This window comes from Cyprinodon tularosa, unplaced genomic scaffold (genome assembly GCF_016077235.1).
Source record: "Cyprinodon tularosa strain WSP-4 unplaced genomic scaffold, ASM1607723v1 ctg42, whole genome shotgun sequence".
Lineage (NCBI taxonomy): Eukaryota > Metazoa > Chordata > Actinopteri > Cyprinodontiformes > Cyprinodontidae > Cyprinodon > Cyprinodon tularosa.
In genome coordinates this window covers 1189086-1210067 of record NW_024039141.1, presented here as the reverse complement: position 1 = coordinate 1210067, position 20982 = coordinate 1189086, and the positions used below count along the sequence as shown (strand labels likewise).

The following is a 20982-nucleotide window of genomic DNA, read 5'->3' as shown; positions in this document are numbered from 1 at the left end:
AATATGGTACCCACAAGATCCCTGATCTTGACACAATATGATACCCACAAGATCCCTGATCTTGGCACAATATGGTACCCACAAGATCTCTGATCTTGACACAATATGGTACCCACAAGATCCCTGATCTTGACACAATATGATACCCACAAGATCCCTGATCTTGACACAATATGATACCCACAAGATCCCTGATCTTGGCACAATATGGTACCCACAAGATCCCTGATCTTGACACAATATGATACCCACAAGATCCCTGATCTTGACACAATATGTTACCCACAAGATCCCTGATCTTGACACAATATGTTACCCACAAGATCCCTGATCTTGACACAATATGATACCCACAAGATCCCTGATCTTGACACAATATGGTACCCACAAGATCCCTGATCTTGACACAATATGGTTCCCACAAGATTCCTGATCTTGACACAATATGGTACCCACAAGATCCCTGATCTTGACACAATATGGTACCCACAAGATCCCTGATCTTGACACAATATGGTACCCACAAGATCCCTGATCTTGACACAATATGGTACCCACAAGATCCCTGATCTTGACACAATATGGTACCCACAAGATCCCTGATCTTGACACAATATGATACCCACAAGATCCCTGATCTTGACACAATATGGTACCCACAAGATCCCTGATCTTGACACAATATGATACCCACAAGATCCCTGATCTTGACACAATATGGTACCCACAAGATCCCTAATCTTGACACAATATGGTACCCACAAGATCCCTGATCTTGACACAATATGGTACCCACAAGATCCCTGATCTTGACACAGTGTAACAGCCAAAAATACAGAAACAAAAAACATTAAAAAAAGTTGGACTAAAGAAAATAAAAAGTTGAACGAATAATGTTTTAGTTGAACTGTTTGACTAGAACAGTCGAAGGCAATCCTAAACAAATGTGTTTTAAGTCTTTATTTAAAGGAACTCAGGCTTTCCGCACTTTTACACTTTAAGGTAGGATCTTAAGCTTCGAATAGAAACAGTTCAAACAACCATACCTGAAAACCTTTGGTATCTTGTGTGAAATCCTCCACAAATTTGAATAAAAATAAAATAAATCAAGACAAGAAAAGCATTGTGAACCCTAAACAACATCCTTGGGTAACATTTGCAGAGCAATGAAGGGTCCTTGTTCATCTCCTAAAATAATTAAATGCATGTATGAACACGGTGAGAATATCCAGCTATTACACGGTTGAGCGAAGAGACAGTGTCTCTGTCTACAAGGCAAACATGTTTTCTTGTGCAAAATAAGCAGCTCAAACCCCAGATCAAGAGCAGTAAATTCTGTGAAAATTACTGAATCAGGCCAATGAGAGGAAGTATCACAATCCAATAAAAAGGATGAGTTAAGAAATGTTTAATGTGATCTGATAGAATAAATGTTTGGCCATAAATTTAGAGGAAAAAGAGGAAGCATTTGTAGCCAAATGACCTCTTTAGGCTAAGAAGTACAGGGAAGGCAACATCATTGTGAGTTGAGCTAAAGGATGAACTGGTGCACTGTATGAAAAATGGAAAGCATCATGGAAAGACTAAAATATTTGGAGATATTGAAGAAACCTCTGAATCTAACAACCAGGCAGGTAAAGTCTGAGCAATGTCCTTAGATTTTTTTTTTGAGTAACCGTCACAAAACTCTGGTCTCATTGCCAAAGCAAACCAGGTTTGTGAGCCTACAAGCTAAGCTACATCCATGCCCTCAGGAGCAATGAACCAGAAGTTAAGATTATTTGCACCAAATTTTATAACAGTGCCATGACATTAACAACTCTTTCTTTTTTATTCTTGATTAGAAGCTTATGGAAAATTATCCAAAACATTTAACCCAAGTCATACAAACACAATAACAGTAAATATTAAGCATATGTATGTAAATTAGAAAGTAAAAAAAATCATATTTAAAATCTTTTCTAACTTATTTCCAGTGGTTGAAAGAAAAAAAGTACATTTATTTGATTACTGTACTGAAGTACTTTTTTCAGGTATCTCACTATACTTGAGTGTTTATTTTTGGGGAAGTTTGGGCTGTAATTATAACTTTCACTCCACCTCATTTTGACATGTTTGACACCACCAAGTCAAAATTGTACTTTCTACTCCACTACATTTCGAAGAAGCTACTAGTTACTTGTTCCTTTTGGCTCAGCTTAGCATTGCAGCTTTGGTACTGTTTTTTTTCTTGAAATTCCATTTCAACCTGAAATGGAATTTCTTGTAAAAAGTGCACTATTTATCAACCTTGCTCTGAGTTAATTATATAGAAGCATACGGTCTCTAATAATCAATTTATCCGTTTGAAATCTATGCTCCGTCATACTGTCTAGTATTGGTAGAATATTTTTTCTCACTAAAATTTAAATGATATTTTTTAAATCTAAATTTAACCCACTTATTGGTCTTTAATTGGTACAAAAGATTTATCTATCTTTATCAACATGCAGGATGGCAGCACTTAGGACTGAATTTGTAGCAGGTAGTTCAATGCATCAGGTGGTTTCTAAAAGTTACAAGGTTTTTTTAAATTATTCTAAAGATTATACAGAAATGTACTGATATTGGAAAATTTGATTTGTATTTCAGAATACATAAGTACTTGTAAATGCATGTACTTCTGAATACTTAATTATTTTTAAAAGTGAGTACTTTATTACTTTAATTTGAGTAGATGTTTGATTGAGTAACTTTTCCTTGTATTTGAATAAGATTTTATTATAGGTATCAATACTTTTACTCAAGTACAACTAAGTACTTCATCCAGCACTGCTTATTTTTGAAAGTAGAACTCATTTTTTAAATTCTAGCTGACTTAAAAAAAACAATATTTAATCCAAAAATAAATAAATAAATAGAAATAAAAAAAAAAATAAATAAATAAAAAAAAAATATATATATATAGGCCTATATATATATATATATATATATATATATATATATATATATATATATATATATATATATATATATATATATATATGCACTTGCCCAGAAATATATGTATGAAATATGACTGTTTTTAACAGTAAGAGCGTTGCATAAAAGCACATTAAATCAAAATTTGTGCACCCAGTTCTATCTAAATTGTTTAATCATTCTGTGCTGAAAAAGAACAGTTGAAATACCTTTAATAATATTGCCTCAAATTAATATACTTATGTCCAGCCTGAGAGTATTTAAACTTCCCATCATATTTTTTTGTTTATACCGAATAACCCCCACCATACCCCCAATTCTCTAGTCTCCTGCACAGAGAAACATCCGGAGCTTTGTTTTCAAACTTTGTACCTTTAGTTAACAAGAATCGGTAGATTTTTGCTTCCTGTTGATTTTGGTCATAGTGAATTTCATAGTCCATCAGAGTATCTGAGCATCTTAAATTAATAAATGAGATTCATCCTGGTGTTTTACTTCTGGTCGGGTGAAGTGAGAAAAATCTCACAGCTAATCCTGAGCAACTCCCCTGCTCCCTGAGAGGCACCCAGAGGAAGAGAGAAGCAGAGAAGAAACAGGGAGAAAACATTTGGAGTATGAGACCAACAGAAGAGAAGAGGGAAGGTTGAAAGCAGGCCCATTGAACAGGAATAGGGCAGCTTTTTGAAAAAAGGACAGCTATGAATCATGCTGCAGTTACTCACCACTTATTATGGACATTCTGTACTAGCTCGGCTTATTCTCTGCACCACCATTCACAAAATGTCACATGTAGTGGAAACATAGCAAAGAGGGGGTTCTGTGGCTGGCTAACTAGGGAGAACACCTAAGCCCCCACCGCTCTGAGCTACAGAGCAGCTACCACTGTTTGTTATTGTAAATCTTCTGCAAACCAATGATAAAGAAGATGGTTGAGCTAAAAATAATTAAATAATTGATACATTAATGAAGAAATAACATAATAAAAAGCCTGTTACTTATATATTTTGCTCTGTAACTTATATTGTTATTTGTTTCCCCCTCATTATGTAGAATAATTCCTATAATTTCCAATGCAGGCAGCTTATAGTTGTCTTTCGATTTTCCTTATTCATATTCAGTTCTATGATGCAAAATGAGAGATATGTAAAGGTTATGAAAGCTGATTCACTTATAGAAGAGAAAAGTGACGATAGAAAGGTCAACCGCTGAAGTTTAAGTCAACACTACTGATGATTAACACAGTGACTTTAATCTAGTCTCTAACAAAACTAAAACACCAGCATCCGACCCAGAGATTTAAAAGTACTCTGTATGAAGCCGAATCTACCTTTAATTCGATACAATGGAAAAATGTCCAAAATGGTGAGAAAAGCAGAATCAAAATGGATGTTTTACCTTCTACTTCACTCCGATTTTACCATGAAGTGTAAAGGCATGCATAACATTCCTCAGTACATCATTGTCACCAGAAAAGCCCATTTTCTATGGCAAGCCATGCTGTGTTTAGGGTCAAGGAGTGTCATTGTAGTTAAACAAGGTAGAAATGGACTGGATAAATTAAATATTTAGAGAGGTGATTTGAAAATACATATATTGATGGCAAGTTGTTTTCAATTATATAGTAAGGTGAACAGTTAAGCTTAAAAGCATTAAACTGCTACCAATAAAAGTGGTAGCTTTGTGACTTAAAGAAGATTGTAGTTTATTTTATTTCTATATGTTTTTCTGACGATTAATTTTCTTGATCCAACTATTAAAATGATTGATCATGGGGGGGGGCTACCAATCAATCTATCTAATCTATCACAGCAAAAGACAAAGATGTATTATTAGAATTAGGGCTGTGCAATTTATTGTATTTGCAATAAAATCAGTGTTATGAAACACAATTTTTAAATCAACGAGGCGCTTAATTTTGGTCACATTACATTTACCAGGAGGAAAGCACTGACTTTCTCACCTCAGCCCTTAAGGCGGCAGTTAGAGAGTTGCAGCTGGCATGCAGCTCCATGCACGTGAGTAGAAGTAAGCACTTTTCCACACCATCTTAAGAGTAATGCCACAATGGACTGTGGACAGACAAGATTTTAAGGTCATGAAAACATTTAATCCTTGGAGGGAAATATCTACATTCTTGTGGTTGGTGTAGAGAAAAATCTAAATAAAAATCGCAATCACAATTTACATTGATTTACATTGAACTGTGGACAACAGCAGATACATGTACTTACTTTACTTTACTGTCTGATAAATCACATTTGGGTTTGCATCCTTCCAATCAGTAATATTAATGTTTCATAATCCTGGAGAAAAACTGTATTTTTTAGTTGAGTAGAACTCCATCTTTTTAACATATTACTTCCACAACACCCCTTGTTTGTGCACAGCTGGTCTTTTCTGTTTTTTTTTTTTTTTTCTGTCACCATTAGGCAACTGTGAAAAAAGTCAATAAGTAGTCCAATTTATAATTAACATAAAATATTTTCAGATTATTTATCACTTAAATATGGCAATGACTTCATGTTAAAGTTGGTGTGGCAGAAAGATTCTTTTTTATTCTAGTAAAGTGTTTAAAAAGGACCCTTTGGAAAGGGAAAGTGTAACACTGTTTATGTATTTTTATTCAATGTACTTTTTGACATATCTGACTGTATTTAGACATGAAAAACCCCTTTGAAGGAAACTGAAATGACTGAATGTGTGTAGCTTGTGCTGCAGTAACAGATGAGGCAGCAGTCACCAACCAGTGCCTCTGCTTGTGTCCATCAACATGTCCCACAGCAGGTCCCTGTTTGTTCATGGAGCTGACTGGCACAGGGCAGCTCGGCCTGTACCTCAGGTGGGAGAGCGCTATTGCCAGAGTGATAGAGACGTGATCCTGAGAGGTACGGTTGCGCTAACTGGTCGGCTCTGGTCCGTTCTGTCCCAAGGTTGGCGGCAGTCGAGCTGTCTAGCATGGCTGGACTTGGCAGCACTGGGGATCAGAAGATCACCGCCACCTGCCAGCAGTCAGGGTCCCCCCATATGCTCAGTAGTGAACGTCTTTGCCAGACTGCATGAACTGTGTCACATCTAGAGTTTATTTTCAATGAGCTTCCCTCTTGATAAAACTATTACAATACTGCAGCTGTGTCAGGCTGATCTCAGAGTCTGTTAAAGCTTGTTTTATTGTCAGTCTATGCTCAATTCACCCAGCAAGCTGGATATTGAGTCCTGGCAGTGTTGAGCATTTTGGATGCTTATCTGTGTACATTTGCCAGCTCAGATTCAGTAGTAACATTATGCTGTATCGTATCAGCAAATATGAAGCTGCTGATCCCCCTTTGACCTCTAATGTCAAATTCGATTTGTCAGCTGCAGTCGTTGCTGAAAGACCATCTCTGTGTGTGCGTATGTGTGTGTGTGTGTGTTTGTGTACCTGTCTGACTGACTGATCTGTGGCACATTCTGAACAGCTGAAGAGCTAATGGTCCAGCTGGAGACAGATGGCCTCTCGATAACACTATACCCCCAAGCCAATACTCACACTCTATCACTCTCTCGCTTCGACACACACAAACACACACACCCACACACACATAAACACAAGCATGAACACGCTCCTGCATGAATCTATGCATGCACACAAACGTTGGATAGGGTACATTGTTAATCCATTACAAGACCAGAGGAAACACATTTCTCATTTTGTGTTTAATGTTTCCAAGCAATTTTCAACAATCATTCTGCAACATTTTGGGGCAGTTTAGGTTTTGTGCAAACACATAGGATGCTAGTAATTGTTCTCTATTTACCTTCTTTTCATGTAGTTTCCTTATTTCCTTGGCTCTGCCCTTGTATAAAATATGTTATCAATCTCCTTTTTGTTGTAAAAAAAAATATATTTTTAGACTATTTCCAATAGCTTCAACACTCTGTCTTTCTAGTTATAAGTAGTATCTCCTATGTTAGTCCTATAATACTTTTGGTATCTGGTATATATTCAAATGCTATAGGAATATGTACAGATTTACATAATTAAATGACAGATTTGATAAAAAAAAAACACCATTTTGGTCTTAAGTCTGTCACTACAGCGAATAGAACATGATCTGGATCTATGGATTGTTTTGGGATATGTTAAATGCAGCTGCCTGAGCAACACAACTATGAGACGCCATATAAAACTCACAAACACACCACACAAGGATGAACGCAAATGCTAATCAAAAATGTTCACTCCATAACAATGCTAGTAATCTCTATATGCTGTGCTGAAACGCTGTATGCACTGACTGATATCCTGTCCGCTTGAATTCTCAGTGAAGCAAAGAAAAAACACCTTAAATAACCTGACGGATGAGCATAAAAGATCGCACAAAGCAACATTTCAAGACCTGACCTAACTCAGTGTAATTAGAGCTTAAACCATTAGTTTAATTGGGATTAATTGATTATTGAAATCATTGTCAACTAATTTAGTATTGGATTAATCGTTAACTGGAGTACAGAGGATCTAAAACATGTTTAGTTGATAGAGCGACCCACTTATAGCAGTAATTATATCATAATTTAAAAAAATATGTAAACATTTTGCATTTGAAATAATCATTTTTGTCTGTCAACATGCTCAAGTAGAGAAGTTTTAATTTCACCTAGTTTAGTTTGGTGTAAAACCTTCTTTAAGTAACCTTCTGCTGTCCTATTATTTATCAATTAAATCGAAAAAATTATTGACAGATTAATCGATTTGCAAAATAATCATTACTTGCAGCCCTAAATGTAATATTTCCTTATACTATATGCTCTTAAAATCTTAAGTTTTAGTTGCCAAACGCTGATTGATTTGAGAGAGTTACTTTCTAACATCAACAGGATATCTAGCTCATAGTTTATTAGGTGTTAAAGAAAAAGATTGAGCCTTACATGATCAGGAAAATTCTATTCATTTAAGTCAATTATTACTTTGCATAAAAAAGAATGGAAGAGACAAGTTTACAGGACAATAAGCCACTTCAAGTCAGCATCGGAGGCATAAGATTTGAAAAGGTGAAACACATCCACATTTTAGCTAAATAGGACAAAAGGCTCTCTACCCTCACACATGGCCTCACACAGGGTTACCTATTAAAACAGAAACATACGAAAAAAGATGCGTGAAAATAAGTGTTTATTCTGAATGTATGTGAAAATCCTGATACCTGCATAGTTGTTTTCAATATAAATGTTGTTCTTAGCTATTTATTGTCTCTTCTTACCTGCAATGACCCCTCATTGTTTTCTGCCTCTGATTTAATGTCTTCTCCCTGACTCTGCTTTTTCTGTTGTGGCTATAAAGATTTCTCTTAAAAGCAAAAGTTTTGCACAAAAATTTAAATATTGATTTTATTCTTACCTTGAACTAACTACCAATTTAACTTTGGTAACAACTCCATTGTTATTATTGTTAACAGGTTTAATTTCAATTCAATTCAGTTTATCTATATAGCACCAATTCACAACACTTGTCATCTCAAGGCACTTTACATTTCAACCAGATCATACAGTCAAATTGATTCAAAGTTTTCTATCTAAGGAAAACCAGCTGATTGCATCGACTCATTGACTCAAATTCAATCCCTCACACTGAGCATGCTTGTAGCGACAGTGGAGAGGAAAAACTCCCTTTTAACAGGAGGAAACCTCCAGCAGAACCAGTCTAACACTTTATGGACATTTAACATTTTACGATGTTGTGGATTTAATGAGTCATGATTCAACTAACATTATCTACATGCAAAAGCATTACACAACTCACATGGTTTGTCTTCAGAACCCCCACTATTAAACACACTTGATGAAGTTTGCTAAAGTGGATGGGAGGGTCATTACTTTCTAACATAAGGCCAGATGGGTTTGGATAGTTTTATTTATCTTAGTAGATTAGAAAATGCCTCCAAATGCAACCTGTCTCTAGTGTTAACTAAAGTCATGATCATGACCTACTGACATCAGCATTATATGCCATGATTTTCCATCATATTTCTTCCTGTAAGAGAAGTCCAGTGAAATCTGAGCAGGTCATATTACAGTTCATAATGGCAGCCTGCGTGTTTGGTTAAAAAAAAATCCACTTCCATCCTGTTATCTTAAATGAATCATTTTGGAAACGACCCATCCACATTTGATGAGCTGCTCTTTAGCAGTAAATGTCCAAATGTAATGTCTGGAGGTAGAGAAAAAACGGATACGGAGAATGTGGGATCTGGGGGTGTCATTCCACGTTGAGTACTTTCTTGTGATTGGCTTATACAAGGAAGCTTTTCGATTGGTGGCAAACCATCCCGCTTAAAAAAATAATACATTTGTGTATCGAGGTATGTCAAGGGAGTCTCAAAAATCCACACACAAATGCAATGAAGTTTAAAGGCCACTGGTACTTTGTAATTTAATTTATAATTATTTATGGACCACAAATACTTTGGTGAATCACGTTCTGTGCCTGTGTGGATCTTGTGTGAATCGTGCTGTGCGTCTGTGGATCTTGTCCTTTGTGTGTGTGGATTTTTTTGTGCTTGAGTGAATCGTGTTGTGCATGTGTGGATCTTGTCCTGTGCATGTATGAATCACATATCTGTATTTGTGAAAACTGAGACCAATCTAGCTCCATAGTTCTGACTCTCTAATGAGAACATGTGTCAGTCCCAGGCTTTTTTCTGTGAGGTCATCCTTGCTCAAAAATTCAAATGAGCTGATGAAGAACGCCTCGCTGTGATGCTACTGCCACCTCTGAGAAGTTGCTACTGTAACAGCTTTCTTACTCTAATAGGAAAAAAGATGATGCGTTTTTCTCTTGAGGTTTTCCTTCTTTAAAGATGACAGCAGAGCAGTCACAAATTGATAAAAGGCATTTCGTCTTGCACCACTGTGTCTGCAGGATGCAGACCCACAGAGACCAGCTCTCAGAAATTTCATTACCTCATTAAATCACTCACAAATCCTATCCATATTCAAAGATTTACTCAATGCCAATACAGCCGTGCTGAATGCTATTCGCTTAGCAGCCTTTGCCTCAAGCATTTATCACTACCTCAATAGTGATTAGGCGTATCCAATTCTAAAATGGGGGTTGTTGCTAGTTAACCTCTGTGAGCACATTAATTGCTGTGCTGTGTTTTTCAATTTCAGATTTTCTTCCTGGCACCGATTTAAAGAATATGTGTGAGACAGCAGCTTGGGATGGCGGAGTAGGAGGCAGGTGGAGATGATATTGGTTATACAGTCTCCAACATATGGGCCTGTCGTGTCCCATGTGTACATACCTGCCTCTGCTGCTGTCATCTAATTATGCAGAGCAAACAAAGCTATCTGCCTTCTGGTGCAAGCCGGATACTCTCAGTTTTGATTGTTACACGCCCAATGGACGTTGTCAAATGATTTTGCTTTTGTCATAAAATGCTTGTTGTAAGTTTACAAAATATTTTATTGGAAAAGTAATTTTAACTTAGATTTTTAGCTCTTGATCTGTATTTTTTATTCAATGTATTTCTGTTTAAAAGTGAGACTCAGACTCTGGCATTTAGTTAGATAGACGCTATAAGGACGCTTTAAAAATGTGTCTTTGAAAGTTAAGGTTTTGCTTGTGTAGGTTTCTCTTTAAAAAGAAAAAATACTTGTTGCTAGAAAGTTTATCAACAGATTTATTAACTATCATTTGATTAAACTGAATGAATTTTACTCCCTACCACAGAGTACAATGTGACCAGAGATTGCTTTTACTTCCTGCACCAGTGTGACAAAATTAACAAAATAAAGCACTTGTAATCGATACCTTTGAAATAAAAAAGCCTAAATATGCAGCAAGGTATAAATATTGAATATAATGAGACAGATAAAAAAAAAAAAAACATGTCAGTCATGAGGGCAACCTCATATCAAAAAGAACATGGTTCTAAGAAGCCCTTTTCTATAATCAAGACAACATTTCTATGTTTAGACTATATTTCTGAAATTTGTAAAATATTTATGGGTTTTGTCTGGTTTGCATTTCTTTAATTTAACAATTCTAGTTCCAAAAAAACAAATGTGATTTTAAAAATGTAAAGGTGAAATGGTCAGCAGTTCTAAGTCTTAACGGATTCTTCATGTTGTATTAATCAAACATGGATCTTAAAGTTTTTCAAACATTTATTCCTTAGAAAACAAAGTAAGGGTTTGGACTTGCTTAGTTAAAGTCTAGACTTGAATAGCAACGGCCATAAGTTGTCGCAGTTGCTCTTACTCTGGTTTTCTCTATAATAGAGACAAGATAGAGGTTTTGACAAGATAGAGAAAACAGGAGAAATTTGTTTGTAGGCAACTACTTTCCCAGAACTCTACATATCTTCTCTTTACCACCAGGTCCCCTCAACTCTCAAAGGGATTTTTTTTTTTCATTTTATTCTTTTTCTGTGATACATTTCGTTTAGAATTGTGCATACAACAGAAGTTATTTATTTCCTGGCATCCCATTTAATATATAAATAATTATTGCAAATTTAAAAAAATCTTGTTTAATTATTTATGTGCCTGTTGTGAGTACAAAGAGTCAGCACCTTTTTAATTATTTTATATTTTACTTATTTTACTTCCCCTTGCATTTTATGCATGTTTTATTGAAAAAGGTTGCTGTATATTACATCTTGCATATAGTCTTTAGAGTCGACATGCAAAGATGTTCAACTTGACATTGTTAATACCCCTTATTGAATCTAGTACAAAAAGTTAATGAGTAACGTTTAAGAATAGTATCACAAACTGACATTTAGAGCTCCAGGGGGTTAATTGACATTAATTACATTTGAGCAGCCGAGAAGAATTTGACTACCACACAAAAAAAAACACTGTTCAGGATTACAGTTCAAAGCACTGAAATCCTTTTTTACTTTCTCCCTGCAGGGGTATGTGTGCAGAGTGGTGAGCTGAGTCTATGCAGACTCGTGGATGCTGCGCTCCCTCCTGGTTCTTCACGTCCTCCTGCTGCAGAGACGCCACAGCAGGTCTTCCCAACCCTCCAGAGGACCACTTCTGCACCATCGCCCCTCCCTCTGGCCCTTGGTGGGGACCTCTCTCTGGCTCAAGCAGTGGCACATTGCCCTACATCCAGTGATGCTCAAACTATAGGCCCCCACCTTCAACGTGCTCCTCCACCACTTCCCCACCCAACTGCAGGCTCCTGGGCCCTAACAGGAGAACCACAGAAAACATCCCCTGCACTGACCATTACCCTCCCACTGTCTAGTACAATTATGGAACCTGGCACTGTGTCTGCACTGACAGAGGAGTGTCTTCTTCAGCCTGCTCAAACCTGCCTTGGCTGCCTAATTGAAACCCGTGACGCTACGGATCGCAGTACCATCCAGAACCCCCCAACTAACCCCAACACCAACCCTGATGCAGATCCTGGGCTTAGTGTACGGATAGGGGATGTAAGCCGAGAGGACTTTTCTGACATCAACGACATCAGCATTCAGTGCCTGAGCCATGCAGGAGAGCCGGCAAGCCACTTTGGTGAGCAACTCCTCTCCGACCAGCTACTTAGCTTTCCTCTTCCCAAAGCCCCAAATGAGGCCAAGAGAACTGAGGAAAATAAAACCACTGTGGACTGTGATGACCCAGAAGATGATGCCACAGCTAAAAACCTGTATGAGGGACTGCTGCTGGATAAAGTTAGTGGAGAGGAGGTCCTGTTGGCTAATGCGAGTCAGGACTGGGGCTATTTTGAGTCATTCATCAGCGAGAGTAAGATGGAACTGCTGGATCTTTGCTCCAAGAATGAACTTTCTGTCAACCTCTTCTCCGAGGAGGATGTCGACAATCTATTTGATGATGAAGACGATGATTCAACGCTTAGCAGTGATGTCTGCTCACTTAAGATTCGCTACGAATCATTCCAGGACAACATGAGGGAAAAAACAAATGTACTTCAGGAGGAGACGCAGTTCAACTTCTTCCCCAGTGTGCTGGCCAACTGTGCCAAGAAAGAGGAAGGATCGTCAATATTAAAGAGGAGCACTGAGGAGATCCAATCCAAAACGGATGATCTAATACTGGAGGCAGCACAGGAAGGAAGAGGTGGTGATAGCAGTGGTAGGAGCCCGCTTGACGGCTCTCAAGGCTCCCCCATGTCGGCCTCCAAAGTCAGCTACCTAATAGACTTTAATTCCACAGAGGAGTCCGGAGAGTTCAGTGATGATAGCTCGTGCACAGGCTCCTCCTCAGACACTTTGCAGGAGGGCAGGTTTAAAAAGGGTCACTCAAAGAGATTTCTCAGCCCCTCGAACCCTCTAAACTACGGCCTTCGGTCAAAGAGAAAGGTCCGATACAGCGATGATTACTTGTATGACGTCGACTCGCTTGAGAGTGAAAAGAATGCTGAAAAAAAGGAGAAAGGTCCCACAGGTCAGAAAGAAGAGGAGGATGTGGATTGGTGTCCAAAAAAACGGCGAAAATCCTATCGAAAAGAGCCGCCTGTGGTCATCAAGTACATAATCATCAACAGGTTCAAAGGAGAAAGACTCATGTCAGTAAAACTGGGCAAGCTTGATCCTTTGGATGGAACAGTCAGTCTAAATGCTGATACATTAAGCAAATATGAAACACTGTCTCCTCTGAAAGATTTCTGGCAGGAGAAGCAAAGACAGAGACAGGAACAGCTTAAGCTGGCTGCCAGAGATAAACAGCAACGGGGTTTTCATCTGAACGGACGCCACCATCGGCCTTTCAGTTCCAGTCACCCCAAAAGGAAATACAAAATTGCAAACAGGCTTAAGGTTCAGAGAATTCAAACTGTGGAGCAATCAGTAACAACACAGGGTTCCCCTCTCTCTGATCAGAGCCATGCAGGTGTCACTAAAGAGGACCCCTCCCCCACTGCAGGAGGAATAATAGCAGCCACAAGCCTCCCTGTCACATTAGACTCAAGCTCCACAACGCACACAATCAGAACCAAGAGCCGCTCTCAGGAATGGGAGGAGAGGGAGGCGAGGAGACATGGAGGAAAAGTCAGAATGAGGAAATTCAAAAGTGAGGCCAGGCTGAGGAGTATGAAAATGAAAAAGGCAGAGGAAAAGGAGGGGAGTGGTGTGACAAATGAAACGGATGCCTGTGTCAGTGCAGTACAGATTGAGGAGCCGGCTGCTGGGTTAGAACAGGCAGACGTTAGTTCAACTACAATCAAACCCAATTTCTCTGACAATACCACCAACACTCATGCATCCGAGGAGAAATTTCCTTTTGTCTCCTCCGCCTGCTCTCCTGACAAAGCACCTTCCTCAGAGGAGGTGGGGACAAGTGTCCCTGTCATCCCTGGGGGCTACTTGCAGACCCTGTTAGATGCTACAGATTCTTCTGGTGGAACAGCTATCTCCTATTTCCCCCAGCAGACGTCAAGGCAGCAGTATCCTTTGGGGCTGTCCCTGGAGGAGAAACAGTTTTCCTCTCTGCAGCTTGCCCAGAGCTGTGTGCTCTCGCCCCCCTCAGAGTCGGAGCTCCAGCAGTCTCCTCAGAATTGCCCCAGCTTCCCCCAGATGTGGCACCCGCAGCTCTGTACTAATCACAGCCAGAGCTTTGGGCCTGAGACCCCCGAGACTCCCATCTTACCCAACAACTTCCCAGCTGCTGCTGTGCCCCTGAATGACAGCTTGCCGGTGTCTAACTACAGCCAGCTGAGCCCTGAGGCTGACAGGCTGCTTTATGAGAAGAGCTACCTGACTGAGGCGGGGCTTCAGCCTGGGGCAGATCTGCAAGCATGTCAGTCTGCCTGCGTGGAGGGCCAGGTGCAATACCAAAGAGGGTCCCTGTGCACAGACAATGGTAGGCTCATCAGCTATGACTCAGTGGGCTCCCTGTCAGCCTCCTCCAGCAATTACAGCTCTCTCAGCCTCAAATCTTGTGAACGAGAGGGTGAGGAGGAGGGCCGAGACAGCTTTTTAGCTCACTGCAGCCCTAAAGTGGTGATTCAGCAAAGTGTGGATGCCCTTACCCCTCTCAGGGAGTCCTCAGACCTGCTGGATATCTCCAACTTCACTCCTGACAAGTTCAGACACTCATCACTGTCAGAACTTTCTCCTCCTGAGACCCCCAATCTGTCCCCCCAGGTGGTAGGGCGTGAAATGAAGATGGCAGGGAATGTTGGAGAGTACCAGGATGTTAGCGATATGACTATAGACTGCAATAGGGAGATGAAGTGGAACTGTGAAGCTATACAGCAACAGGAGCACTCAACAAATGCATACACTATGGAGGATGGTCAGTTTCCTCTGCACAACTTTAACAGTCAAGATGTCGAAGGCTTGGACAAAAAGGAGCTGGGAGAGTTTGAGGAACAGTCTGGTGCAAAAAGCATAAAGTCTAAGAGGAAAGGCAGCTGCAAGCAGACAGCCACAGGGCAAAGCCCAAAGAAAGGCCGTGCTCCCAGAGCTCCAAAGGCAGAAAAGGTCAAGACTCCTAAGCAAAACTCCCGGTCGACCAAAAAGATAAAGGCCATGTTAGAGGGCAAGGCAGCAAAGAATCAGGCTGGTGGTGTAGGCCTAAGTGAAAGTAACAGCACCGGGGACTGGTCGGGCACCGGTTGGTCAGAGAGTAACAGCCTGGTAGGGGATGACCAGAGAGAATTTGAAGAACCCTCCAATATTCTGTCCAACATTGTGTCTGGCATGGCTGAGGTCCAACGGTTCATGATGGCCTCTATCGAGCCTTTGTGGAACCCAATGTCCGAGGCCTGCATGCCCTCTGAGGCCAACAGCCTCAACCTAAAGACCCTAAAGATCTTAGCAGGCACAGAGGCTGACCTGAAAAAGAAAGGAGCCGTACTAACAGGGGCCGGTAGAGGCAGGAAGGCAGGTGGAAAGGGAGGAAAGAACCAGGCCAAATTCAACCCGGCCCACCCTCTGTTCCCTCAGCTCGCGCTGGGCTGCAACATGTTCGACAAACCCAGCTTTATTAACCCTGGGCCAGCACACAAAAAGCTCTACCGCCACAAGACCAGCGCAAAGTTCCCTCGGATTGAGACACTGAAAGGGAAGCGAGCTGAGAGAGACCAGAATAAGGACATAGCACTGATGACTTCTTATGAAAAACTGAGGTAATATTTTGTTATCAGCTGCTGTTGTTCCCCTCCTTCTCACTCCTACCCCCACAACCTCCTCAGCCCTCCCTCCCAAATATACCCACACTGATGCTATGCCAGAGCTGCATGAGTACTTCGTTTCCCCTGACTACTCCTGCTTCCTTTTAACCCCCCCTATTCCCCTGAAGAGGAAATGAATATCTGCATGAAAAAACTTCTTGTACTTTGCAAACTACCTATTGAGTGATTGTGTCAAGCTTGATTGAGATTTGAAACGACCATGGCTGCATTTTTTTTCTTGCTTTTATTGTTTCTTGCTTTGTTTGTTACTCTTCTAGTTGTTTTTGTTTTACTTTTGTCTGAAAAAAAAGAGAATAAGCCTTGAAAACAGTTCTGTCGCCTTTTTGAGGAACTTTGTTTTTTTTTTCTTTTTGTATTTTCTAAGCAGAACTATCTGCCCTGAATTTCAGATTAATTTTGCTTTTCCCCTAAAGATGTAGCTATATACACAAATGCATTGAGTGACATCTACGCACCCCACCCCCCTCCTCATCTGTTTTTGTATGCAGAATATGGATGTCCTGTGTTGCTGTCCTTCATACACTGCCTGGCTCATTTCAAGAGGGGAACCTACCGTTAATGAGCCCTATTTAAGAGCGAGACATCTTAAACACAAAAGATGGGACCATTTTGTATTGATGACATATCAGACGTCTTTTCTTTTTCTTTCTCTCCTCAAAGTTGGAATGACTCCCCATTTCCTTTTACTGAGTGTTTCGTTTACTTCTGGAGTTGAGAAGAACTAATAATCCAAATTTACATTTTTACGCCTTGCAAATTCATAAAAGCTCCACCCTCAGAGTATTTTTGTCAATGTTGTTGTACAGGGACATGCAATATTTGCAAGAAAAGATGATTATAATCTTAAAATCGATGTGCCAAAAGTAACAATGCTGTGTAAATGATCTCTTATATATGTGTGAATATTTGCTGTTCCTCTTTTCTATCCATTGGAATATTGGCTGCTCGGGTTGGAGACTCCTTACAGAGACTTGCAACTACAGGAATTCTTTATTTGAGATGTTTTCTCTCTCCTCTGACGAAAGGCACCAACAGCTGGCAGTGGTACACCGCCACTCACAAAACCAAATCAGAAAGACTCTGAATTCTCCTCATCCCCCCCTCCCAACTTTGTTTGCCAAATTCAATTTACCTCAACACCGCCTGGCATGGAGAAGCAACAAAAGAGAAGCAAAGGGGAGATGAAGGACTGGGTGAAAAGAGAGGTTCAAAAAAACCTCTCTCTGGACCAAGAGGCATGTTGTGGAAATGTCTGTGGGTAAGCAGGTAAATGACATGTCATTTGGGGCTGCGCCTTGCTGAATAGCTGTTTGTACTGGAAATTTAAGTGGGATTATCACTCGTAGAGATTCTGATGCATGCATCAGCTGTGAATGGACATTTTTGCAGTTCGGTTTATTGTGAATGTGAAAGTTTTCAGTACAAATGGAATCAGTAATCTTGTAAATGAAGGAAAGCATGTCTTTGCATTCACTCCTCATATAAGCTTTTATTTCTGGAAGGTAAATATAAAATGACAATTTTCAGAGATTCCCGTCCGTTTTTGGTTTACTAACATTGCCTTAATTTATAAGTTACACCTCCTGTATCACATATCATCACATTTATTTGATATTATCAAAACTTTTATTTATTTACTGTGTATTATTTTTAAGAGTTTATCTGTAATTTCAGTCTATGAAAAATATTGTGACCAGTAGACATGGGCCGGTATGAGATTCTCACAGAATGATAATTTTGAGTTAAAAATACAACAGTTTTTCTGTATCACAAAGTTACACACACACAAAAAAAATATTAACGTTATCTAATTTAATGTATTTCAGTCAAAACAAAAACTCTACTGCTGCTAAAATAATATATTGACTTTTAAAGTATTAATAGTGTTTTCTAGTATAAAATTATTATAATTTTGATTTTGATTCACAGACGGAAAATATAAATACCCCATTAAATTTAGTTTAGTTCATACATGCTTATTAGTTCAATAACAAGCTTCTTTGTAGTTTTACTCGTTATAGAGTAACACGAGAATAACAGGCCTGTTTTGGTTGGTCAATTAATCATGCTGTCTGCTCAATCTGCTGCTTTACAGCGGCTGATAATAGTTTTTAAACAGGGTTGTCTCAATTGAATAATTAGATTTTTATAAACTTATAGTTCTGTGAGGTTATTATCAGTAATTAGCTGTATAAGAAAGATGTCCCATAACAATGATGATAATAACTAGTAAAGAAATCTTTAGAGTGAAGGAGTGGGAGAAACCTAATTTTTTTGTGGAATTTAGCAAACTAAATTAACTCAAAAAAGGGTAATTATTAAATTTATTCTCTTTTGCAAGCAATCGTTAATCTGTATTCCCATGCTACAGTTCCTACCATACTGCTACTTTGTCCGTCGAGCTTGATCGGCTGCAACTGTTAAATAAAACTGTTGGATTTTTTTTTTTTTTTTGTTGATCAGGCTGTCATTTATAAAAAGCAGAATTGCAGATGGTCCCATCCTGTGCTTTTCTTTATATTTTGAAATTATAGCTGTGATATGCTGGCCATGCAAACTAATAAACCCAGTGGCCTTCCTTTAGAAATAACTTCATCTTGGTAAAACATTGGCTATTTTCCAGTTCTTTGTAATTTGTGCCTCATATTTAAACATTTTCAGTTTAAAATGTTCTAATTTACTAAATGAAGGGTTCCCCCCCCCCCCGACTAGAACTTAGCCTACCAATACTCTGAGGATTTCTTTGCTCTTTCTTACTTACTGTGATATAAATTGTCTTACAAGTAAGGGCTCTATTGCTAATTATAACTTTACAGACGTTCACTTTGAAAAAAATTCCTTTTGATAAAAGTTATAAAGTAGGTGGCTTTTTTAAATTTCATATGATCTGTGCCAAATATTTTTTTTCAAACTGCCAAGTTTGTTTTTCATATAAGCTGGCTGGCTGCCAATCTGAAACAACTGGGGAAGGGGAAGCTATGTATTTCTCCAGCTAAAGCTCACAACTATTACCCTGACACTTTCTGTGTCGTCTTATGAGACGTGCTTTGAATTGTTGTATTGGCATGACAGAACAGTTTCAATAGTTTTTCAAACAGAAACATTTTAAAACCCTGTCGAACCTTAATACCAGGAACCGGCCCATGCCTACTCTACTGAGCAGTAATATATGACCACCATTATAATGATCTATTTCACAGCCAGCATGTTGACTTTAATGAGCGGTGAAAACATTAGTGTGTTAAGAAGGGCTGCATTCCACTAAGATGAAGTTCCAGTTTTGCACACATTCTGCCTAAACAACTCGCACAGATCCAGCAGTGGAATGCTGCCCTCTGTGAGACATCTATGGCTTCACTGCATGTTTAATTCAAAATGTCTGTCACCTCCCTTTGGGCTCATTCTCTACCTCAGAGCACCAAACAAAAGTTTAGAAATCAGATTTAAAAGTAGACCTAACAATCATATTTAATAAGAAATTAAATGTTTAGATTATATTTCATAACCTACATTCAGGACAAATGCAGAGCCAATCAAGCAGTTGAGTATCTTACACATATCTACCGAGGCAAGGTCTATGTTTTTTTTTCTCTGTTTTGAACATTAAAATTTTGAACACAGCAGTAATTACATAAGACTGCATGGAGAGGTACCGGCAAACTGATTGATTGATTCCAAAACAGCCTTTGTCACATTGAATATGGCATCTCTGACACACAGGTTATAGAAATTGATTGCTTGCATACGGCAAGGATCATAATCAATCTTTTTGTGTCTCTTTTTTTCCTTTCTACTCTGTCATGAAAAGCTGGTTACTTTCTATAGTGTATCAGGGTTAGGGCCAAGACAAGCTGCTGATGGGAAGCTCCACATGGGCTGAAGGCCCATTCAGTCTGCCTTCTCTCATTTCTGCCTATTGTCAAATTGAATGTACTTATCTAAGTTCATCTAAATTTTTATTTGATCACTTTACTTTTTTTCTTAGTTTTTTTTTTTCTTTATGTTTATAAAATGTGCCACTGTTGAGCTGCCTCATGTTAATGGTGCTAAGAAAGCAGAAAATTCCTTTCTTTGGGTTTGACTTTTTTTCCCAGCGTTATCTAAAAGAAAAAAAAAGAGAAATGCAAAACAGATTAGGTACCTAACCCTGTTTATGAATGTATATTACGATGTTATGTTTTGTTATGTTATGTTTGATGTATTCACTTCATGATTCTTTGACACTGATTGGAATTACTTTTGCTCTTTTCATTAAAAGAATACCGAGCTTTATATATACTGTCTAGAGTTGTTACCAGAAGGAATCTTAATGAACTCTTGACACTACAAAATCTTGTATATTTTTTGTGTGCCAATTTGTAACATATTTTGTAAGTGTATATTTTTCTTAGAAAGTGCTGTGAAGTATTTGTGTGTGTGAGTAACCTTTTATGCGCCTCTGTGGGCAGTGGAAAGGATATACGACGACACGTTTCTGGTTTTAAAAACCAAAATATGAAAGTATCAACAGAAAAACTAGAAATATTTACATTTTGTTGGGAGTTTTGTAATAAGATCATGATCTTGTTGTGAGAGTGTTGTGTTACTGTGCAAAACACAAATAAGCAAAGAAAAAAAAACATGAAATCTTGGGGAAAAAATATAATTTGTGAACAATTTGCTGTTTTATAGATTTTCATGTAAATTATTTGAGTATTACTTTGTTTTTGTTTTTTGTTTTCTTTTTTTGTTGTAACTGTTGCAAAGGTTTTAAATATTTGTGATCAAGCCTGTATGGTGATAATGTAATATTGGTAACTTGCTGAGTTTTGTAATAATGTTTATGGAGTAAATATACAAATTAAAATAAGATTTTGAATGCTGCTTTCTGAAGA

General features: G+C 38.6%; 1 protein-coding gene across 1 annotated transcript in view; it reads left to right on the top strand.

Annotated features, from left to right (window-relative positions):
* nexmifb (neurite extension and migration factor b) overlaps positions 1 to 20982 on the top strand; it is a 135009-nt gene extending 114027 nt beyond the window's left edge. Inside the window, exons 3-4 of the mRNA XM_038299074.1 lie at positions 11857 to 16042; positions 16597 to 20982. Coding sequence (XP_038155002.1) covers positions 11857 to 16042; positions 16597 to 16681 — 4271 coding nt within the window. The 3' untranslated portion in view covers positions 16682 to 20982. The remainder of the gene's footprint in view (positions 1 to 11856; positions 16043 to 16596) is intronic.